The following is a 24916-nucleotide window of genomic DNA, read 5'->3' as shown; positions in this document are numbered from 1 at the left end:
GGATTTTACCAGCCTCAAAGCAGTGTTATGGCGCCTGGGAAATCTGCCAAAAACATCGAGGTGGCGTTTCTGTGGATGACATCTTTATTTCCAGGAGTTGTCTGGCCTGTGCAGGAACACTGTTCACTAATGGTTTCAAGCTCCAATCACCAGGGGTCAGTGTGTCCATAATCCTCCCAGAAAGAGGCACAGGCCACTCTCACTACACAGAGAGCGAGAGAGAGAGAGAGATAACGGGGGGGTGACTTGAACCTGAGGGTGACCGTAGCACAGCTGGGGTTAAGCATGGGTCGGGGGTTAAGCATGGGTTGGGGGTTAAGCATGGGTCAGGGGCTAAGCATGGGTCGGTAGCTCTTCCCGGTGACTTCAGCCAGAGTGAGAATCAAACCCACACCGTCAGCGCCTCTGTCCAGTCAACTGAGCTAACCGAGTCTGTCACCCTTCAAGGTAAACTCAAGGTGGAGGTCCACTCCACTTCATCTCTTTGAGTGACAGGGCTTTTTAAATTCATTCACTGGCTGTGGGTGTCACTGGCTGGTCCAGCATGTTTTACCCAACTCTACCCAGAGGCCAGTTAAGAATCATAGAATCATGGAGTGACAGAGCTGTACAGCACAGGAACGGACCCTCAGTCCAACCCATCCACACTGACCAGACATAACAATCTGACCTAGTCCCATTTGCCAGCATTTGGCCCATATCCCTCCAAACCCTTCCTATTCATATATCCATCCAGATGCCTTTTAAATACTGTAATTGTACCAGCCTCCACCACATCCTCTGGCAGCTCATTCCATACACATACCACCCTCTGTGTGAAAATATTGCTCCTTAAGTCTCTTTTATATCTTTCCCCCTCACTCTAAACCTATCCCCTCTAGTTCTGGACTCCCTCACCCCAGGGAAAATACCTTTTCTATTTATCCTATCCATGCCCCTCATGATTTTATAAACTTCAATAAGGTCACCCCTCAGCCTCCGACACTCCAGGTCAAACAGCCCCAGCCTGTTCAGCCTCTCCCTGTAGCCCAATTCCTCCAACCCTGGCAACATCCTTGTAAATCTTTTCTGAACCCTTTCAAGTTTCACAACATCTTTCCGATAGGAAGGAGACCAGAATTGCACACAATATTCCAACAGTGGCCTAACCAATGTCCTGTACAGACACAGCATGACCCCCCAACTCCTGTACTTAATACTCTGACCAATAAAGGAAAGCATACCAAACACCTTCTTCACTATCCTATCTACCTGCGACTCCACTTTCAAGGAGCTATGAACCTGCACTCCAAGATCTCTTTGTTCAGCAACACTCCTGAGGACCTTACCATTAAGTGGATAAGTCCAGTTAAGATTTCCTTTCCCAAAATGCAGCATCTCACATTTATCTAAATTAAACTCCATCTGCAACTCCTCAGCCCATTGGCCCATCTGATCAAGATCCCATTACACTCTGAGATAACCTTCTTTTCTATCCACTACACCTCCAATTTTGGTGTCATCTGCAAACTTACTAACTGTACCTCTTATGTTTGCATCCAAATCATTTATGTAAATGACAAAAGGTAGAGGGCCCAGCATCAATCCTTGTGGCACTCCACTGGTCACAGACCTCCAGTCTGAAAAACAACCCTCCACCATCACCCTCTGTCTTCTACCTTTGAGCCAGTTCTGTATCCAAATTGCTAACTCTCCCAGTATTCTGTGAGATCTAACCTTGCTAATCAGTCTCCCATGAGGAACCTTGTGAACTCCTTACTGGAGTCCATATAGATCACACCTACCACTCTGCCCTCATCAATCCTCTTTGTTACTTCTGCAAATAACTCAACCAAGTTAGTTAGGCATGATTTCCCATGCACAAAGCCATGCTGACTATCCCATTTCAGTCCTTGCCTTTCCAAATACATGCAATTCCTGTCCTTCAGGATTCCCTCCAACAATCTCCACACCAACAATGTCAGGCTCACTGGTCTATAGTTCCTTGGTTTGTCTTTACCGCCCTTCTTAAACAGTGGCACCACATTAGCCAACCTCCAGTCCTCTAACACCTCACCTGTGACTATCGATGATACAAATATCTTAACAAGAGGCCCAGCAATCACTTTCCTAGCTTCCCTCGAGTACACCTAATCAGTTCCTGTGGATTTATCCACTTTAATGCATTTTAAGACATTCTGTATTTCCTACTCTGTAATATGGACATTTCTCAGGATGGCACCATCCATATTCCTCCATTCTATATCTTCCATGTTTTTCTCCACAGTAAACACTGATGCAAAATACTCATTTATTATCTCCCCAACTCCTACGGTTCCACACATACACTGCCTTGCAGATCTTTGAGGGGCCCTATTCTCTCCCTAGTTACCCTTTTGTCCTTAATGTATTTATAAAATCCCTTTGGATTCCCCTTAACCCAATTTGCCAAAGCTATCTCATATCTCCTTTTTGCACTTCTGATTTCCCTCTTAAGTATACTCATTGCTTTTATCCTGTCTATACCTGACATATACTTCCTTCTTTAGGATGGGATATCTGGTCAGCATGGATGGGTTGGACCGAAGGGTCTGTTTCCATGCTGTACATCTCTATGACTTTATGACCTCCTGCTGATCCCTCTCCCATTTGAGAGCATTCTGCACCCTCTCTGAGACATCCTTGATCCTGGCACCAGGGAGGCCAACACATTACTGTGGATCTGGAGTCACACGGAGGGCAGACCAGGTCAGGAGGGTTACACATGAAACATTGAATTCTCCACCTCCTGCTGCTGCCTGGCTGTCTACTTTGGATTCCAGCGTCTGCAGTTTTCTTTAATCTCAGACCAGGTAAGGATGGCATTTTCCTTCCTTAAAGGACGCTGGTGAACTGGATAAGTTTTATTCCACTCTCAATCCCAGATTTTTATTGAATTCAAATTCCCCCACCTGCCATGGCAGGATTTGAAACCAGATTCCAGGATATTACCTGGGTGTCTGGATTAATCGTCTAGCAATAATACCACTGCCTCCCCTAAAGGACCGCCATCCTTGTGATCATAAGGTTCGAAGATGTTACTTAGGAGGGTGACGAAATGTCTGGAAATGAACCTTCCAGCTCAGTGAGCGAACCTACATCCAGAATCATAAAGTCTCTCTTTCTTTCAAACATTGAGGCCCTACCTGCCAAGGGCACTCTCCCCTGAGACATTCTTCACCACCAACGATCTTGGTAACATTAGATTTCACACGGTTAAGGCGGCTGTATTTAATGGCTGCTATGCTGTTATTGGTGTTGGAAGCATCCTCGCGGTTCATGCTGCGTGGAGTATCTGTTCTGTTGTACAGTGTTCCATTGACTGGGACGGTGCTGTTCATTTCAGAATCCGGCATTGACTTGGTAGTAAGTGATCGGACGGCATAGATTGATGCAATTTTTCCACATGCATGTTCCACTGTCAAAAAAGTAAGAAAGAAATGAACAAATGCATGATGACTTTTTTTTTGCTAATGTAACAGTGTCTGGACACAGCATCATGGAATTATTATGGAGCAGAAAGAGGCCATTCAGTCTATCATGTCTGGACTAGTTCTATCCCCAGTGCCAATCTCCCACCTCTCCCCAAATCCTTGCACGCCATTACTATCCTAATAACCATCCAATGTCTCTCTTGAAAACCTCAGCTGAACCTGTCTCTGTTACATTTCCAGGTCTCTCATCCGTTTTTCCTCAGTAAAACCAAAATCACATAAAATCACCTACAACTGGGACTCGAACGGAACAAACTAGGTGCCTTCCTGTACCAGGCCACCCGTGATTCCATGTAGGGGTTGGGAATGCATTGGGGAAACACCCTGGGGCAACTCTGTGTCACATACCTGGTCAACAAGCCAACAGAGAGATTTCACTGAAAAGGTCTTCGAAGGGATATTGATAGGTTCAGAGAATGAGACCAAAAAAATAAGTCAGCAAACAGGTAGCAGATACTCCCTAATCAATTAGCTCGGAGACGTAATTTAAGTGAGAAATGTTGCCAGAGGGCTGTGGGGAGCAGGAATCATGAAAAATTAATATACAGATTTCCCAAATCATTAGGAACTGAAAAGGAATGTTGGTTTTTCTTTGCCTGGGGAGTGGAATATGAAAGTTGGGATGTTTTGCTATCATTTTACAGAGTACTGGTGAGACCACATCGGCATGACTGTGAATAGGTTTTCTTACCTTTATGAAGAAGGAATATAACCGAAAACGGGCAAGGGAAGGTAACGTGGCCCTACATGGAGTGTAGGGCAGAATGGCCTGTGTCTGTGCTATCACCTCAAGGTAACTATTGAGAAAAGGATGTGATACTCCAGCTGTTACCTGCTGGGATACAGGAATGTTGATCGGTGTGAAGTTTGTAGGTTGCAGCACACGCACACCTCACTCCCCTTACTGAGTCTGCTTTGCAGAAGTGATGACATTTTCCATTATTCAAACTGCACAATTTTATCGGTTCTGCAGGAGTACAAAACAATTTTTACAATCCGTTTTGGATAACTGCAAACCATAATAACTAAATTTACCAAACGACTCCCAAATAAAAATATTACCAACAAAATTCCAAATGCATCAGAACGAATGTAAATGAATATGGATTAACAACGATACTAGGAAAGCAAAGGTCAATTTCACTTTAAATAGTTGATATAATGAAGTTATTCACCGATAAGTACCTACATTACTCCCTGCATAAATGTGGAATCTCACTGTTTTTCCAACTCTCCCTCTGGTAAAGAGAATCTTTCATTTCCCACCCAATTGATTGGGCTCTTGAGTCTCATTCACTGGCATCTGTGTTGTATTTGAGGTTCCTCCATATGTCTATCAGTCAGAGTTCTTGTGGTGCAGTAATAGTGTCCCTACCTTTAAACTAGGATCCCTGGTTTCAAGTCCCACCTGCTCCAAGGTTGTGTCAAAATGACCCTGACCAGGTTGATGAGGAAAATATTGACAGTTAACACTGACAGGACGCACAACTATAGACCTCCTGCATTTAGACTGCACAAGTCCCAATGGTGCAGATTTCCAGAGGTTAACCAGAATGGATAGAGAATTGGCTGGTTAGCTAAATCAGAGAGTATGTGTAAGTGGGTCTTTAGGTCAGATGTCGAAAAGTGTGGCTCTGGAAAAGCAGGAGCATCCCGAGGAACAGGAGAATCGACGTTTCAGGCATAAGCCCTTTATCAGAAATGTGGGGGGGTGGTGGGAATGGAGCTGAGGAATGGATAGGTGGGTGGGGGTGGGAGGGGCGGAAGGTAGCTGGGAAGACGATAGGTAGATGTAAGTTGGGGGTGATAGTGATAGCTTGGAAGGGAGGGTGGAGCGGATAGATGGAAGGAAGATGGAGGGGTAGGACAGTCCATGAGGGCAGTGCAGAGTTGGGCGGTTATATCTGGGATGGAGGGGAGGGAGGGGAAATAAAGAAACTAATGAAGTTGACATTGATGCCATGTAGTTGGTCAGATGTGATGAGCTGCAAATGTGTTGCTGGAAAAGCGCAGCAGATCAGGCAGCATCCAAGGAACAGGAAATTCGACGTTTCAGGCATAAGCCCTTCATGATGAGTAGAATTCCGCTGGGATAAGAATGGTTTACAATTTTCACCAATGACTTCAATGCAGGGAGTAAATTTGTGACAGCTAAATTCACGGGCAACATCAAAATTGGTAAGAAATTATATTTCCTCCAATAACTTACATCATCTGTTTCTGACTGTGATGAGGAAAGTGAATGTACTATCACCAAGTTTGTGGAGGAAACAAAAATAAGTGGAAAGGCAAGTGGTGAAAATGACACAAAAATTTGCAGAGGGACCAATGACCGTAGTTCTATTAATTTTAGAATAGGTACGGAGAGGGACTGGTCCACGGGTTCAGGTTCTAAATTGGGACAAAGCAAGTTTTAATGGAATTAGACAAGAGCTTGCAGGGGTTGATTGGAATAGTTCATTCACAGGCAAAGGGACCTCTTGCAAGTGGGAGGCCTTTAAAAATAATATAGCTAGAGTTCAAGGTCTCTATGTTCCTAATGGGTGAGGGACAAGGTTGGCAAGAATAGGGAACTCTAGATAACAAGAGATATTGAGGCTCTGACCAGAAATAAAATGAGATATGGCTTAGGTACAGGCAGCTGGGATCAAAGGAATTCCTGGAGATACAGAGGGAATACAGGAATTTACTGAAGAAAATCAGGTGGGCCAAAAGGTAGTATTGGCTGAGATTAGGATGAATCCAAAGTGGCTTTCTTTATGTATATTAAAGGAAAATAAATAACTAGAGAGAGAATAAAACCTCTCAAGGATCAATGTGGACATGTATGTGTAGAACCACAGGAGATAGGTGAGGTCCTCAATGAACATTTCTCCTCTGTGTTTACCATGGAGAAAGACATGGGAACTTGGGGAAGTTAGTGATCGTATCTTAGAGACAACCCATATCACAATGGAGGTGGTGTTGGATGTATTCGAATGTAGGAAGGTGGATAGGTCTCCTGGTCCTGACCAGATATATCCAAAAACACTTCAGGAGGCTTGAGAAGAAATTGCCAGGGCTCTGGCTGATATTTTTGCATCATCGTTAGCCACAGGTGAGGTCCCAAAGATTGGAGGGTAGTGAATGTTGTGCCCTTATTCAAGAAGGGCTGCAAAGAAAAACCTGGGAACTATAGACCAGTCAGCCCAATAATCTGTTGGGTAAATTATTTGAGAAGATTCTGAGGATGCTGAGGGCAGGGTGGTGGAGATCAGGCAGGTGCAAATGTGTTGCTGGTCAAAGCACAGCAGGTTAGGCAGCATCTCAGGATGGGAACCCTCCAACCACAAGGTATGAATTCAGATTTCTCCAGCTTCCTCATTTCCCCTCCCCCCACCTTGTCTCAGTCGGTTCCCTCAACTCAGCACCGCCCTCCTAACCTGCAATCCTCTTCCTGACCTCTCCGCCCCCACCCCACTCCGGCCTATCACCCTCACCTTGACCTCCTTCCACCTATCCCACCTCCATCGCCCCTCCCCCTAGTCCCTCCTCCCTACCTTTTATCTCAGCCTGCTTGGCTCTCTCTCTCTTATTCCTGATGAAGGGCTTATGCTCGAAACGTCAAAAAAAAAATCTACAAGGAGATCAGGCAGGAACAGGATACTGATTAAGGATGATCAGCCATGATCATATTGAATGGTGGTGCAGGCTCGAAGGGCAGAATGGCCTATTCCTGCACCTATTGTCTATTGTCTATTGTCATAGACGCAGTCTATATGGATTCCAGTAAGGCCTTTGATGAGGTTCCACATGATAGGCTGCTCTGCAAGGTTAGATCACATGGATTCCAGGGGGAGAGGGCAAATTGGATATACAATTGGTTTGATGGTAGGATGCAGAGGGTAATAGTCGAATGATGATTGTCTGGCTGGAGACGTGTGACTAGTGGAGTGCCTCAGGGTTGGTGCTGGGCCCATTGCTGTTTGTTATCTATATCAATGATTTGGATGAGAATGACCACGGCATGATTAGTAAGTTTGCAGATGACGCTAAAATAAGTGGCATTGTAGACAGTGAGGAAGGTTATCAGAAATTGCAGCAGAACCTTGATCAGCTGGGGAAGTGGGCCCAAGAAATGGCAAAGTTTAATATAGGTAAGTCAAAGCAAGGTGGGAGTGAATGGTGAATGGTAGGGCCTTAAGGAGTGTAGTGGAACCAGGGAGTTCAGGTACACGGTTCTTTGAAAGTGGAGTCCCAGGCAGAACAGGGCAGTGAAGAAGGCTTTTGGCACACTGGCCTTCATCAGTATATATTGAGTGTAGATGTTGGGAAATTATGTTACAGTTACACAGGACATTGGTGAGGCTGCACTTGGGGTATTGTATTCGGTTTTGGTCGCCTTGCTATGGGAAAGATGTTATTAAACTGGAAAGAGTGCAGAACAAATTTACAAGGATGACTCAAATGTCTGAATTATAGGGAGAGGTTGGACAAGCTAGGATGATTTTCTTTTGAGCGTAGGAGACTGAGGGGGGATCCTATAAAGATGTATAATGTCATGAGAGATATGGATATGGTGAATGCACTGTCTTTTTCCCAGGGTTGAGGAATCGAGGACTAGAGGGCATCAGGTTAAGGTTAGAGAGACAAGAATAAAGGGAACCTGAGGGGCAACGTTCTTACACAGAGGGTGGTACGCAAATGGAATAAGCTGCCAGTGGAAGTGGTTGAGGCAAGCACATTAACAACATTTAAAAGCCATTTGGACAAATACATTAACAGGAAAAGATTAGAAGGATATGGGCCAAGTGCAGGGAAATGGAGTTAGCGTGCATGGACATTTTGGTCGGCATGGATCAGTTTGGGCCAAAGGCCCTGTAGTACTCTATGACTCTATCACTCCATATCGACTGGTTAAATATCACAAAGCTCATCCCTTTTTTTTCTAAATGCTGTTCCTTGGCTCAAGGATACTCTGTTCTTGATTTTTTTCAGAGGGGTAATAAACCGGGCTGGGCTCCTGTCAGTCTGGTTTGGTACAGAGATGAAAAGTATTTTGAGAGGCCTTCTGTTTATATGTAAACAGATAAAATTTCAGGCCAAAGTGGTCATGTTTCAGAAGTGACCTGTATAATGAAAGGGGAATGGTCAGCTCATTAGCTGGGCTGAGCAGTTTTAGTTCAGTCTGAACTGGGAAGTTCAGTAGGGAGCGGTGTGGAAACTCGTTCTCTTTTCTGCCCCTCAACTTCAACCCGCGAGCAAATGTTCTACTTACACTGGGTTTTAAAGGGAGGGTGCTTATTGGGACTGCTGTGTATATGCAGAACAGCATAATTAGGTCTAGGTTGAGTTCTGTAGGGGTTCGTTATTCTGTTCTTTGTGTTTCATGGTGTAATTTTGTGAATAAATTTTTGTCTGTTTTAAAATCTAGTAGTCAACCTTGCTATCTTACTCGGGTAATGTTCACTGTACACTTACTGAAACAAATTTTAAAGTTATGGTTTAGGGTTGCCTGCTTCAGAATGTTTTGAGTGACCTGGCCTAGTCCATAACATAAGCAAGTGGACAAAGAATTGGCAAAGTGAATTTAAGTGGGAAACTGAGGTTATGCATTTTAGTGGAAGAATAGGGGAGCAGGATATTATTTAAATGGAGAAAGATTGCAGAAAGCTACAGAATAAAGGGGTTTGTGAGTTTTGATACATAAACCACAAAATGCTGGTAACCAAGTTACAGTTGGTAATAGAGAAGGCAAATGGAGTGTGGGCCTTTATTTCAATGGGAATGGATCATGGAAACAGGGAGTTTGTGTTTAAACTGTACAATGCAGTGGGCAGACCACAGCTGGAATACAGTGAACAATCTTGGGCCCTTTATCTAAGGAAAGATATCCTGGCATCGGAAACAGTGCAGAGCAGGTACACTAGGCTGAGGGGAGATGTTGAGTTAGTTCTGAGAGTGATTTAAATAAAAGAGAATTACCAGATTTCTTGGGTACTACATTTGATTGCTTTGATGTCAAAGGCAGTTTCAGTCCAATACAACTACCGTGTTCCCACATTATTACCATAACGTCTACACTTCAAAGTGCACTTCATTGATTTTAATGTTTTTTGAGATATTCAGAGGCTGGGAATTTACTAGCGAAACACAAGTCATCCTTCACGTTCATCAGCATGGCCTACTGCACAGGATCGGGCGGTGCTCACTCAGGATATAACCCTGCTTGCTTCCCTTACCGATTTCACAGTTCTTGCCTTGAAAGCCTGGTTGACACCAACAGACATAGGAGCTGATACCATCCTTACACTCTGCTCCATTTTGGCAAGGATTAGAGTCACACTGATTTCCATCTGAAAATGAACCACAGTTACTTCAATACACAGTGTGACCTAATCCAGATCTCCAACCATAAGAACTCACAGTATTCTTATCCTTGTGAAATATCATTGGTAGAATTTAAGACCAAAAAACATTAACATTGATTCCAAATCCATTTAAACTCCCCATTTACATGGATGATTACTATTTAACCCTAATGTGACTAAGATTATGAATGATTTTACTGTAAATGATTGAGCTTTAGAAGAGTCTTAAAAGTCAAAGTTTGTGAGAAGATTTGTAGCTCGGGTGCTCGGCAGCTCGGCGAACAGAACCACAACAACGAGCACCCGAGCTACAAATCTTCTCACAAACTTTGAACGTCTACGGGCAAGAGACGCTAAGACAAGCCAGGAAATGGGAATCCTGTGCCAACCGCCTAAGTGCCACATACGAACAACTCCGGTTACAAATGGCCGAGGAAACATCACAGAAGCACTTCACAGGAGGCTCCCAAGCACTGAGGATGTCACCTAGACAGGGGATGAAACGTCTGCAACACAAATTCCCAGCTCGGCGAACAGAACCCCAACACAGAGTCTTAAAATGCATTACCGGACTGCAGAGCTAGTCAGATAGCTCAGTTGGTTAGATGGGTGGTTTGCAAGACAGAGTAAATGTCAACACCGTGGGCTCAATTCCTGCACCAGCTAAGGTATCTCTTCTGAACCTCGTCCTGTCGTTGAGGTGTGTTGAGCCTTGGGTTAAACCACCAGCAGTTCTCCTCTCCTGCTCTCTGAAATAAGAGAGCAGCCCTCTAGTCCAGTAAGACTCTAGCAACCTCCCCCTCACCTTCTTATGATGCCAAGGTCAGGTCACCAAGAGAGTATCTTGTGATACTGAGCACAGCCTAACATCAGCAAGGAGACTGTGAGGGCTGCAGATGCTAGAGATCAGAGTTGACAGTGTGTTGCTGGAAAAGCACAGCAGGTCAGGCAGCATCTGAGGAGCAGAAGAGTCGACGTTTCAGGCATAAGTCCTTCATCATGAAGGGCTCCAGCCTTAAACATCGATTTTCCTGGTCCTTGGATGCTGCCTGACCTGCTGTGCTTTTCCAGCAACACATTCTCAAAACAGCCTAACATCTGTGAAAAGAGAGGGACTGAAGAAACATTGAGTTTAACAAAGATAGGGGGCTCACAGGAACAGGTAGAAAGTGATGCAGGAGATGTGGATTCAGGCATTCTTTTCAAACCGAACTCTAAGATTCAGACAAGAGATCACACTTCAAACTAGCAAAAGGAAAATTTAAAACAAATATCTCTTGGAATTTAGGAATTCTGGTAGCTTCCTCAGATGAAATCTTAATATATCTTAACATTCACATCAACATTGGAAAGGTTAATGTCAACACACAATTCCTTCTGTTGAGACATTTTGGCAATGACGGGTTTGAAGGACTATTATTACAGGCTCATCCTGAACAAGGAGAACAAGCCCTATTGAAAATCTTGTGAAAAAAATTGTATGAATATTTCTAAAATGCACTTCATTTGAACGTGAGCCCTGATGAACTGGTTAAATAAAACAAGGGATGAATGCAGATTTCTCCAGCTTCCTCATTTCCCCTCACCCCACCTTGTCTCAGTCCCAACCCTCGGACTCAGCACCACCTTCTTGACCTGCAATCTTCTTCTCGACCTCTCCGCCCCCACCTCCACTCCGGCCTATCACCCTCACCTTAACTTCCTTCCATCTATCGCATTTCCAACGCCCCTCCCCTAAGTCCCTCCCCCCACCCTTTACCTTCGCCTGCTTGGCACACCTTCCTCATTCCTGAAGAAGGGCTTATGCCCGACACGTCAATTCTCCTGTTCGTTTGATGCTGCCTAACCTGCTGCGCTTTTCCAGCAACACATTTTTAAGCTCTGATACATCCAGTCATTAAATTGTAGAACAATGTAGCCCATCATGCTTCTGCTGACAAAGAGTCATCTAATTAGAACAGCACGGTGGCTCAGTGGTTAGCACTGCTGCCTCACAGAATCGGAGACCTGGGTTCGATTCCAGCCTTGGGTGTCGCTCTGTGTGGAGTTTGAACATTCTCCCCGTGTCTGTGTGGGTTTCCTCTGGGTGCTCTGGTTTCCTCCCACAGTCCAAAGATGTGCAGGTTTGGTGGATTGGCCATGAAAAATGCAAGGTTACAGGAATGGGGTGGGTCTGGGAGGGAAGCTTCAGATGGGCCCACATTCCTGATGAAGAGCTTATGCCCGAAACGTTGACTCTCCTGCTCCTCGGATGCTGCCTGACCTGCTGTGCTTTATCTGCACCACAGTTTTTTGGCTGTTAATCCAGAGACCCAGATAATGTTCAAGGGGACCTGGGTTCAAATCCCACCACAGCAGCTGGTGGAATTTGCGTTCACTAAAAATCCGCAATTGAGAATCTAATGATGACCATGAATCAGAAAAACCCATCTGGGTCACTCATGTCCTTCAGGGAAGGAAACTGTCATCCTTACCTGGTCTGGCTAATAGGTGACTCCAGACCCACAGCAATGTGGTTCACTCTTCACTGCCCTCTGAGCAATTAGGGATGGACAATAATTGCTTGTCTGGTCAGCGATGCCTTCGTCCCATGAATGATTTTGTTTTAAAACCCAGTTATCAGCCAAATGAACCTTCACTGCACTCCCTGAATGGTGGCTATGTCCTCTCTTCGGTATGGAGACCAAAACTGCACACAATATTCCAGGTCCTTGGATGCTGCCTGACCTGCTGCGCTTTAACCAGCAACACATTTTCAGCTCAGATCTCCAGCATCTGCAGACCTCACTTTTTACTCGATGGCCTTACCAAGGCCCTGTATAACTGCAGCAAGACACCCTTACTTCGGATCCTCTTCCAATGATAGCCAACGTACCATCTGTCTTTCTCCGTTACTTGCTGCACCTGCCTGTCTACTTTCATTGACACCCAGGCCCTTTTATCCCCATTTCCCAACAGATCACCAGTTAAATGAAATGCTTCTTTTCTGATTTTCACACTGAAGAGTAGAACTCCATAACTAGCCACATTGTGCTATCTCTGCCATTTGTTAGCCCTGTCACTTGTCAAACTCACCTGGAAACTTCCTTGCATTCTCCCCCTTCTCGCAATCCTGCTCAGTTTTGAGTCAGCAACACACTTGTAAATGTTTCACTCAGTTCCCTCATCCAGTTATTTCGAGGTCATGTATAGCTGGGTCCCAAACGTACATCGCATTGCAACACCCAGTACCCAGTGTCAGCCACATGCAAAAAGACCCATTTCTTCCCACTCTGCTTTCTGTCTGTGAGCCAATTCTCAAACCATGCCAAAATATCATCCCCAATCCTTTGTGTTGTCATCCCATTAATGTTTTTAATGTTCTGTTATCGTATCTTTTATAATAGTTTCCAGTATTTTTCCTACTCCTGCTGTTCAGCTGATGGGTCTGTTTCTCTTGCAGTGAAGTTACACTCCAATTAATGAAAACTGCTTCAGAGTCAATAGCATTTTGGAAGATGACCACCAATACATCCAATAGATTCAGAGTTACTTCCTTTAATAGGCTGGGATGTAGATTCTGGATTAGTGGTGCTGGAAGAGCACAGGAGTTCAGGCAGCATCCGAGGAGCAGTAAAATCGACATTTCGGGCAAAAGCCCTTCATCAGGAATGGGACATAGATTGTCAGGCTCTGGGGATTGAATTGAATTGAATTGAATTAAATTTGTTGTCATGTGTACCAAGGCACAGTGAAAAACTTTGTCTTGAGAGCAATACAGGCAGATCACAGAGTTAAGCAGCATAGATAGTAAATAATAGGTAAACAGCGGCAAAAACCAAACACCGGTACAGGTGAATGTTAAGAGTTTGTGAGTCCATTCAGTATTCTAACAACAGGAGGGTAGAAACTGTTGTGAAACCGGCTGGTGTGTGTGTTCAGGCTTCTGTACCTTCTCCCCGATGGTAGAGGTTGTAGAAAAACATTGCCAGGGTGGGATGGATCTTTGAGAATGCTGGTGGCCTTTCCTTGACACTGGGCATGGTAGATGGATTCTAGAGATGGGAGGTTGGTCTTTGTGATTGTCTGGGCTGAGTTCACCACTCTCTGTAACTGTCTCCGATCTTGAATGGTACAGTTGCCATACCAGGTAGTGATACATCCAGACAGAATGCTCTCGATGGCGCACCTATAAACGTTGGCAATGGTATTCGCCATCACGCCAAATTTCCTCAGCTGTCTGAGAAAGAAGAGTCGTTGTTGGGCCTTTGTAGCCATTGTCCACCTTTAACCACATCAATTTCCTCAGAATTGTTTTCTTCCTAATACTGATAGCCTTCAGTTTGACTCCTCACTAGGCCACTGGTTGCCTAACATTTACGGGAGGTTACTCGTGTCCACTTTTGTGAAGTCAGAACCAAAGTATGTGTTCAATTATTCTGCAATTCCTTTGTTTCCCATTTTCCCCTCCACAGCTTCTTACTTTATCTTTATTAATCTTCCTCTTGTCACATGTCCACTGAAGACTTTGCAGACAGTTTCTGCATTCACTGCAATCTTTATACATTTACCCCCTTGATCAAAATAGCTTTTTTTTTAGCATTTGCTGATAACTAAAATGCTGTCAGTGCTCAGGTTTGCTGCATTTTCTGGTAATCTTGTGTTTCATCTTTGGATCTAATATTTTCTTTTGTCTGGCATGATTGAGTCACCTTTCCTCACTCATTTTTGTGACAGACAGGAATGAATAATTGTTGTAAATTCATGCACACATTCTTTAAATCAAAACCTCTGCTTGTCCACTGCCAATCTATCATTGCCAATTTGTGCCTCGCATCTTTGTACTTTACTTAGATTCGGGACTCTTTTTCCCCAAATTGCTTCAAATCTAGTTACAGAGCAATCTGTCATTGCAAACAGATCTACTTCATTTATTAAATCGTAGAATCACAGAGATATGCAGCACGGAAACAGGTCCCTTGGTCCAACTTGTCCGTGGTGACCAGATATCCTAAATTAATCTAGTCCCATTAGCCAGCATTTGGTCCATATCCCTCTCAACTTTTCCTCTTCACATCCCCATCCAGATGACTTTTAATATTGTCATCGTACCAGCCTCCAAACTCCGATGCCCAGAGGTACTTGAAATCAGACAGCAGAGGCAGTAGCTGTGAAGGTTCATTGCTGGGTCAGACAGCAGTGTAGGATTCTTTCTCTGTCGATTCACTTCCTACCTGGTGGTCACTGCCTTTGTCTGCCTTCCTCCTTTTTTTAAAGAGCTGTTGTTCTGACATTTTTTTCCCCAAAGTTCCAAAACAATGCAACAGCTTATAAAAGCTGATACGAAGTTAGGTGGACAGGCAGGTAGTGCTGAGGAAGTGGGGAGGCTGCAGCAGGATCTAGACAGTTTGGGAGAGTGGTCCAGGAAATGGCTGATGGAATTCAACGTGAGAAAATGCGAGGTCTTGCACTTTGGAAAAAAGAATAAAAGTGTAGACTACTTTCTAAACGGTGAGAAAATTCGTAAAGCCAAAGTACAAAGGGATCTGGGAGTGCTGGTCGAGGATTCTCAAAAGGTAAACATGCAGGTTGAGTCCGTGATTAAGAAAGCGAATGCAATGTTGTCATTTATCTCAAGAGGGTTGGAATATAAAAGCACCGTTGTGCTACTGAGACTTTATAAAGCTCTGGTTAGGCCCCATTTGGAGTACTGTGTCCAGTTTTGGTCCCCACACCTCAGGAAGGACATACTGGCACTGGAGCATGTCCAGCGGAGATTCACACGGATGATCCCTAGAATGGTAGGTCTAACATACGAGGAACGGCTGAGGATCCTGGGATTGTATTCATTGCAGTTTAGAAGATTAAGGGGAGACTTAATACAGACGTACAAGATAATACATGGCTTGGAAAGGGTGGATGCTAGGAAATTGTTTCCATTAGGCGAGGAGACTAGGACCCATGGACACAGCCTTAGAATTAGAGGGGATCAATTCAGAACAGAAATGCGGAGACATTTCTTCAGCCAGAGAGTGGTGGGCCTGTGGAATTCATTGCCGCAGAGTGCAGTGGAGGCCGGGACGCTAAATGTCTTCAAGGCAGAGACTGATAAGTTCTTGATGTCACAAAGAATTAAGGGCTACGGGAAGAATGTGGGTAAGTGGAGTTGAAATGCCCATCAGCCATGATTGAATGGCAGAGTGGACTCGATGGGCCGAATGGCCTTACTTCCACTCCTATGTCTTACGGTCTTATAGTCTTAAAACAGTAATTACTGCTCCGAGAATGTGAGGAAATCACCTCCAACCCTGAAAATACCTCAAAAAAGGTGCAGCTCTTAACAGCCACAGTTTTTTCCTGAACTCTATCTTAGCTTGCCGTACAACCATTCTCCTTTATAATTTACTTCACAGATTTACTAACATTTAAACGAAAGCTTTTGATTTGCAACATTCCCAATTCAGGAAGACATTCAGGCCTAAATCTTATTTGTTCACCTGGTTTTGCTTCAGAATGCCGTGTTGATGTATAATTTCATGTATATCATTGCTCAGAACAGGAAAAAATTGACAATTGTTGAAGTTAGATCCTTTTTCTGCTGGATGTTTATCTCTTTAGTTAATTAAAAGTTAACAGAGAAACAAAAAGAATAGGAGCGTCAGCAGTCCATTCGGCCCTTCGAGCCTGCCCACTATTCACTGTGAACATGGCTGAACATCAAACTCAGTCCTGCTTTCACCCTTTGATCCCTTTAGCCATAAGAACTGTATATAATTCCTTCTTGAAACAGTCAATGTTCTGGCCTGAGAGAGTTCCACAGGCTCACCGCCATCTGGGTGAAGACATCTCTCCTCATCTAAGTCCTAAATGGCCCACCCTGTACCCTTACTGTGACATCTGGTTCAGGACTCCCTGGTTATTGCCCTCCTGTGTTTACTCTGGCTGGTCCTCTTTGAATTTGATAGATTTCTATGAGATTCCACCCCCCCTTCCCCCATTCCTCTGAAGTCCAATGAATATAGGCCTAACCGATTCAGTTTCCATATGTCCATCCTGTCATCCCAGGAATCAGTTTGGTTCATTTAAAGAGTTACATAGATAAAGTTAAATATTAAACATTACAAAGGTTATTAAAAATATCTTACCCAAGTAATTATTCCAAAATTCAGTCTGGAAAAGAAATTGAAAATTATATGGATACAAATGTCACATGTTTAAATAACTCAGATGCTGATATGCAGTTGTCAGAAATGATAACATTAAGTTTATGAACCAGAAACATTCTGCTGCGTGTGAATTGTTCCATCATTCCCCAGGACAGTCTGAAAATTTAACGTATCCTAAATACTTCACAAAGAAGTGACCAGGCAATGAGCAGAAGTCGTCAGCAAGATTCATTCCAGTATTATGAGAATTAATTAGACGAGCACTTGAAATGCTGTGGTGTATACGTTCTGGAAAATAGGATAATAGGTTGATGCTGGGTGTCCAATCCATGAGCCAAAACAAATCGATGTGATGGAAACATAATTAATAGTTAGGTTTGACAAGACATTTGAGAACATAATTCTTTGAAAGTGGCATTCGCAGGTAGACAGGACAGTTAAGAAGGTGTTTAAGCACGCTTGCCTTCATTGCTCCGATCTTTGAATGGAGAAGTTGGGACATCATGGTGAGGCTGTACAGGATATTAGTAAACTGGGACAGCACAGAAAAAGAATTTTTTAGGATATTGCCTAGACTGGAAGGTTTGAGATATAAAAATACACTGCATAGGCTGGAAGAGACTGGGATAGACTGGGATAGACTGGGATAGGCTGGGAAAGACTGGGATAGACTGGGATAGACTGGGATAGGCTGGGAAAGACTGGGATAGGCTGGGATAGACTGGGATAGGCTGGGAAAGACTGGGATAGGCTGGTGCTTCTTTCACTGGAGCAAAGGAGGCTGAGGTGTGACCTTATAGAGATTTATAAAATTATGCAGGGCCCTGATAAGGTAAATAGCCTTTTCCTGATGGCAGGGAGTTCAAAACAAGGGGACATATGTTTAAGGTGGAGAGGAAAAAGATTTAAAAAGGACATAAGGGGCAACGTTTTTACAACGGGAGTGTGTGGAAGGTACTGCCAGAGGAAGTGTTACAGTTACAATATTTAAAAAACCTTTGATAAGTACATGAACAGGAAGGTTTTGGAGGGATATGGGCCAAGTGCAGGTAGGTGGGGCTAGTTTAGTTTGGGAATATGGTCTGCATGGGCTGGTTGAATGGAAGGGTCTAATTCCGTTCTATATGACTCTATCACTGTATGACTACGACTCAGTATAAGGATGTAGCATTTAGGGAATGGTCTCAGAAGTGCCTGGAAGGGCTGATGATGCAAGGGAAAGGTGGGCTTGAAGATTAAGGGCAATGGAGCTGATGGAGGTGTAGGGGCACAGGGAATGAGGGGGGATTGGGATGCGTAGATACCATGGGTTGGAAGAAGAGGAGGATTATGTGTCTGTGACAAGGATAGAAATTGCAGGAAAAACTCAGCTGGTCTGGCAGCATCTGTAGAGAGAAATCAGAGATAATGTTTCTGGTTGGTGACTCTTCCTCAAAACAATAGGTGGGGATAGAGCTCAAAGAGAGAAAGAGGGATCTCTGTGGGCTCGATCCCCACTTATCGTTTACTCCTTACTCCCTTCCCACACCCTCTCTTCTGCATATAAATCACCATTTTCTGAGCTACTATTGATTCTGAGGAAGGGTTACCAGACCCGAAACGTCAACTCTGATTTCTCTCCACACATACTGCCAGACCTGCTGAGTTTTTGCAGCAATTTCTGTTTTTGTTTCAGATTTACAGCATCTGCAGTTCTTTCAGTTTTTATTATGTATTTGAGAGTTGGAAGTTGGCTTGAGATCATCAAAGAAGTGAAACAGGAATGAAGATATTGAGAAAAACTCCTGCATCAATTCTCAACGTTTATCTTAAACTCTGTTCCAATATATTCTATCACCATGAATGAATATTAGTGGAGTAATTTTAACAATAATATTTCAACACACAGGTTTTGCTTTGTATCATTTCTTATTGTTCACTCATGGTTCTGTAAACATTACCGTGGATTCTTTGTTTTCAAATATTTCCCGTGCTTCTTCAAAAGAGCATCTTTCCTCAATGCACTCTCTTTCTAAGTTATCTGGTTTCATTTCTTCAAAAACGCTGTTGGCTCGTTTCTGCCTCTGTAAGACATTGTTGGCATTTTGGCTTTGGAGAAAAACTGAAAGGAATGAAAAGGACATTAGGAGGTTAAACTGAATATCAGAGCACATTTGGGGTATTGCGTCCATTTCCCAGCACCCTACCCAGAAAGGATATTAACATCCTGGAATCTGTACGAAGGAGATTTCTTAGAATGATGCAAGGAATTCGATATTTTCGATACAAGGAAAGATTAGAGAAGTTGAGCTTATTCTCCTTGGAACACAGAAGATTAAGTAATGATCTTATTGAGGTTTTCAAAAATTGTGAACAATTTTGACAGGGGAAAGAGGGTATTCTGTTTCCACTAGTTAGTATGTCAGTAACTAGGGGTCACAATGTCAAACTTGGCAATGAGAGAATTGGGAGTGATTCTTTACTCAGAGTTGTTCGGATTTGGAATGTGCTGCCTGGGGAGAATGGGGGAGGAGGGATTCCACAGGAGGTTCCGAAGGAGAGATGGATGTATATTTGAAAGTGATGAAGTTGGAAGGCTACGGAAATAGGGCTGGAGAGTGGGATTGGGACTGGCTGGGTAGGTCACTCAGGAACTAGTACAGACAGGATGGTTGAATGTGAAAGGATCCATATTGGTTCATAGAGTGGGGAGAGACAACAGAGAATAATTGGCACATTAGTAAAGGTGATGTTACTCCCAGAAAGGACACTGGGTGTTAGAGATGAGAAGGGCACCAGAAAGTGTAAGTTAGAAAGGTGGAAATATGGAGTCCATCCATCTGAAGAGGACAGATGTGCTAATACTCTGGATGAGGAGTCTGCAATGGGAACAGTAATCCATTTTTTTTCCAAACCATTTCAGAGATTGTGGGTCCTGTTACACGGTTCAATTGCATTTGTCCCTTTCATCTCCTGTATCTCTCTATGTACGTTTGTCAGTCTCTTCTGGATTTCTGAACCATTCATCCCTTCTATTACTGCTATACTTTTACATAGCTGTTATTTATTTAGCTTTGGTTTAGTGATATTCCTAACAGTTTCTGTAACTCATGGATTTCAGCCCCAGGTTTGGATATAAATTAGACCAATGCTGAGGGACAGCTGTGTTGTCAGAGATGCCCTCTTTTGGATGACGTGTTAAATTGTGATTGTCCTTTGAAAGATCCCATGACACTATTTAAAGAGTAAGGGTCAGTGTTCAGGTTATCGTATGTCCCTCAGTATAAATCAAACAGATGATCTTTTCGTTTGCCTCTCTTTGTAGACCCATGATTCCATGCATGATACCAATGAGAATTCTGCTCGTGAGGTGATAAATAAAGATGCCTTCTTTCTTTTCTCATTATTTCCTCATTCCCCAGGATGTTCCATGTTGGTCCCAATGTTCCTAATGTCTGTCCTTCCCGTGCCCAGTTATTTCTTTTACCTTGATCCTGTATATGGCTTTGCCCTCAGTCAGGGCCTGCGCCCAGGCACTGAGCGCCAGAGTAGCATGATGGCCTAGTGGTTAGCATTGCTGCCTCACAGAGCCAGGGACCCGGGTTCGATTCCAGCCTTGGGTGACTGTGTGGTGTTTGCACATTCTCCCCGTGTCTGCGTGGGTTTCCTCTGGGTGCTCTGGTCTCCTCCCACAATCCAAAGATGTGCAGGTTAGGGTAATTGGCTGTGCAAAATTGCCCATAGTGTTAGGTGTATTAGTCAGAGGTAAACATAGGGAAATGGGTCAAAGTGAGTTACTCTCCGAAGGGTGGGTATGGACTTGTTGGGCTGAAGGGCCTGTTTCAACACTGTAGGGAATCTAATCCAATCCGGTTTCCTTGTGACAGCCGTGCTCTGATTCACAGTGCTGCCTGAACAATGCCTTGGAAATCTGCACCATGCCACACTCAGCCAACACGGGACTGGAGCAGCTTCATTAGCTCCTCAGCGCACGTCCTTAGCATAGCGCAGCCTCAGAATGATTCAATGTTGTTAAACTTAGTGAATTATCAAACAGGTTTTGAAGTTTTGTGCATCATATTATTGAGTTATAGAGTCATACAGCACGGAAATAGACCCTTCATTCCAACCGGTCCATGCCAACCTCATTCCCAAACTAAACCAGCCCTGCCTGCCTGCGCTCGGCCCACATCCCTTCAAACCTTTCCTATTCATGAACTTATCCAAATGTCTTTTAAAAGTGGCAACTGTACCTGCATCCATTACTTTCAGTGGCAGTTCATTCCACACACGAACCACCCTCTGTGTAAAAACGTTGCCCCTCCGGTCCTTTTAAATCTTTCCTGTCTCATCTGAAAAATATGCCCCTAGTTTAGACCTCCCTCACCCTGGGGAAAAAGACACTTGTCATTCATCTTATCTATGCCCCATATGATTTTATAAACCTCAACTCTCAACTCCTACACTCCAGTGAAAAATGTCCCAATCTCTCCAGTCTGTTTTTATATCTGAAATCTTCAATTCCTATTGAAATGTAAATTCTTTATCTATCTCCAGATATGGTGCCACCGTGATGTATATTTCCTGTATTTCTGTTGATACTGAGGGAAATGCTATTCTAGTGCAAAGTTAAATGTCACCTGTTAAGTGTCAATTGGGTCTGTAAACAAACAAGAAACTACATCAAAGGTACACTCTGTTGCTAAAATTATCAATTGTTCTTGGATTAACCTGCTGAATTATTGTCCATACAGTTTTTGAAATCCAGCCAAACATTCATTATGATTATAGCTGTCATAATGAAAAATGTCCCACTATGTTGTTTGAAACTGACTGGGTAGAATTGTCTCCCATTTCCATTTCAGAGCAAAGTGTCTGTCTGACAATAGACAATAGGTGCAGGAGTAGGCCATTCAGCCCTTCGAGCCTGCACCGCCATTCAATATGATCATGGCTGATCATCCTTAATCAGTATCCGCTTCCTGCCTTATCTCCATTACCCTTGATTCCACTATCTTTGAGAGCTCTATCCAACTCTTTCTTAAATGAATCCAGAGACTGGGCCTCCACTGCCACACAGCCACCACTCTCTGGGTGAAGAAGTTTCTCCTCATCTCTGTCCTAAATGGTCTACCCTGTATTTTTAAGCTGTCTGGATGGAAAGGAGCAGGTCCAGATATTAATATCAACTTTCAAAGACTGCTTTAACAGCCAACAAAGTCAATTGATTTAAATCCTGGTACAAAATACAATAGCAGAGGCTGAGAGAACATTTCCTTATATTTTGTAATGCATTACGATCATTTTGCTGATTAAAAAGTTACTGCACTGTATGGTGACAACTACACAAGACTGGAATCAACTTATCTTTAAAGGACAGATCCCTCTGACAAATCAATTCATTAAAACACATTGACATTATAGTACAGCATCAAATAGTGGCCTTTGAAGCAGTTCCTAGCTCCTATCTCCCCCAGTGTGGCCACGAACCCACAAAGCAAGTGTGTTTTCTTCTGAGTTTACATAAACCAAGACAGCACAGGAAACAGTATGTGGGAGAAAATACATTTACCTGTGGTCCTTACTATGAGAACCTTGCCCCAGAAATAAGACATGTATACTTTGTACTCAAGATCTTTCCCATCCGTCAAAAGGTGAACGGAGAAGGTAGTGGGCCCGGAAAGGCAGAGGGAAACTGTTATTTTCAGGAAGTGAGAACAAGGTTGATCAGTTTGTCTCTCTGATGGGAGACAAACATCTGCTTCATGGAAGAGGCTTCAATTTAATCAGCATTTCCATTCGGCCGTGAGTTAAAAAGATAGTTACAGTGGAGCAAATAAAGGTGGCAACAACCTCATGAGATTTACAACATGAGCTTTCTGAGAAATCTAAGGCCAAAGGACAAACAATCCAAAGATTATAAAATCCAAATTTACTAAATGTGAAAGTTAGAACATTTGCATCAGTGGAAGTGGTCACGATGCTGTTGTTAAATTCTTTATTAGCTCACAATACCCTTTCCAGAAGGAAATCTGTCTGGTCTCAGTTTACGTGTGTCTCCAGTTTGTTAACAGAATGGTTAATCCGTAATGTCCCTCTGAAGCGGCTCACAACCATTTTGCTTTGGTCATCAATGACCACTTCCATCGAGAAGGACAAGGGCAGCAGATCCATGGGAACACCACCCCCTGCAAGTTCCCTTCCAATCCTGACTTGGAAATATATCACTGTTCCTGCTCTGCCACTGGGTTAAAATCCTAGAATTCCCTCCCTAGGAACATTGTGGCTTTTCCTACACTAAACTAACTGCAGCACTTTGAAAAGGCAGCTTACCATCACCTTCCCAAGGGCATAAGGGATTGGTGATAACTGCTGGCCTATCCAGCCATGTGATCACTGCCAAAAAATAAAGTTGTATCGAACAGTGGCAACAGATTAACTTCAGCTTTGTCAGTTACAACCAATATCTACAAATATGCCACCCTCCCAAGACTCTGGCACACTGAGGTCTAATCCATCACAAGTTTATTCTATACAATCCAGAACCAACGCTCGCTATCTAAGAATTTGGGGTGGGCCAGTTAGGACTGAGATGGGGAGAAATGCCTTTACCCAGAGAGTGAGGAGCCTGTGGAATTCACTACTACAGAAAGCGGTTTAGGCCAAAACATTGAATGTTTTCAAGGAGTTAGACCTGGTTCTTAAGGATAGGGGGAATCAAAAATTATAGAACAAAAACAGGATAATCAGCTCTGACTATTGAATAGTGGAACAGGTTTGAAGGGCTGAATGGCCTACTCCTGCTCCTAAGTTCGCTGTTTTATGTTTCTAATCTGTAACTGTCGCATCCCACCCTTCACTGGAGAATCACGCTGTTCTAATATAGTCCCCTGTCGAGGGGAAGACATAAGGAGAAAATAATTTAGAAAATGGTGGATTAGAAAGCATGTAGTACCCTAGGTCAGCGAGTATTGTGAAAGGTTTTAAAACAAAAATCCTTCCGGAAAATCCTGAAGTCTATGTTGTTTCTGACTGAATTTTAATTTCCGCTAAAGAAGTCAATTGAAAATATACATACCTTCGCCATGACTGAACTTGAAGAGCCCGAGGAGACTAACAATGAATAACAATTCAATTTCTGCCATTATTGTCTGTTTGGAAATAGAAATTCATGGATGAACTAATTGAAGGAAAGGAGCCCTCAGTTGTTCAATGATTAGCCACAGAGTTCATATACTGCACGGTGTTTTGTTGACAGTATGACCTACTCAATGACCGAGGTCAAATCCAGATCTCCTAACAGCTGTGCTCAAACTTAGAAAATTCAACATGCTATCTCAGGGAGCAACCTCAGCCTCAAGATTTGGCAAATTATTGGCTTGCTTTGTCACCCTTCAACCATTGTTTGTCTTTATGTAGAATTAGAATTATCTATGAAATTATAACAGACAGAACTATTTGTTTACAAAGCTAATCGGATATTTGTTAAATCAAAGTAAACTTGCCAGTTTTATTTGAATATTTATTAACCAAAACTCAAATTCTTCTGCCTCATCTACACATCACTCCCTTGCTATAAATAAAATATTTTAACCACTTGCTCTTAGATTAACTCCAAAATTTCGAAAACAGTTATGATTAGATTCCCTACAGTGTGGAAACAGGCCCTTCAGCCCAACAAGTCCACACCAACCCTTCAAAGAGTAACCCACCCAGACCCATTTCCCTCTGACTAATGCACCTAACACTATGGGCAATTCAGCATGGCCAATTTACCCTAACCTGCACAACATTGGACGATGGGAGGAAACCAGAGCACCCAGAGGAAACCCACACAGACACGGGGAGAATGTGCAAACTCCACACAGGCCACTGTTGGAATATTGCATGCAACTCTGGTTTCGTTCCTATCAGAAAGATGTTGTGAAAC

At 43.4% G+C, this 24916-nt stretch overlaps 1 protein-coding gene across 1 annotated transcript in view; it reads right to left on the bottom strand.

The window, feature by feature from the left end:
• The window catches only part of LOC132820285 (coagulation factor IX-like), a 34466-nt gene extending 10393 nt beyond the window's left edge, over positions 1-24073 (bottom strand). Inside the window, exons 1-6 of the mRNA XM_060832311.1 lie at positions 24065-24073; positions 18948-19142; positions 16987-17011; positions 9734-9847; positions 4345-4479; positions 3165-3436 (exon numbers count right to left, since the gene is read on the bottom strand). Of these exons, the coding sequence (XP_060688294.1) occupies positions 3165-3436; positions 4345-4479; positions 9734-9847; positions 16987-17011; positions 18948-19142; positions 24065-24073 (750 nt within the window). The remainder of the gene's footprint in view (positions 1-3164; positions 3437-4344; positions 4480-9733; positions 9848-16986; positions 17012-18947; positions 19143-24064) is intronic.
• Between the last annotated feature and the right edge of the window lie 843 nt (positions 24074-24916).

This window comes from Hemiscyllium ocellatum, chromosome 11, assembly GCF_020745735.1.
Source record: "Hemiscyllium ocellatum isolate sHemOce1 chromosome 11, sHemOce1.pat.X.cur, whole genome shotgun sequence".
In the NCBI taxonomy this organism is placed as follows: Eukaryota; Metazoa; Chordata; class Chondrichthyes; order Orectolobiformes; family Hemiscylliidae; genus Hemiscyllium; species Hemiscyllium ocellatum.
This window is presented reverse-complemented; position numbering and strand designations above follow the sequence as displayed.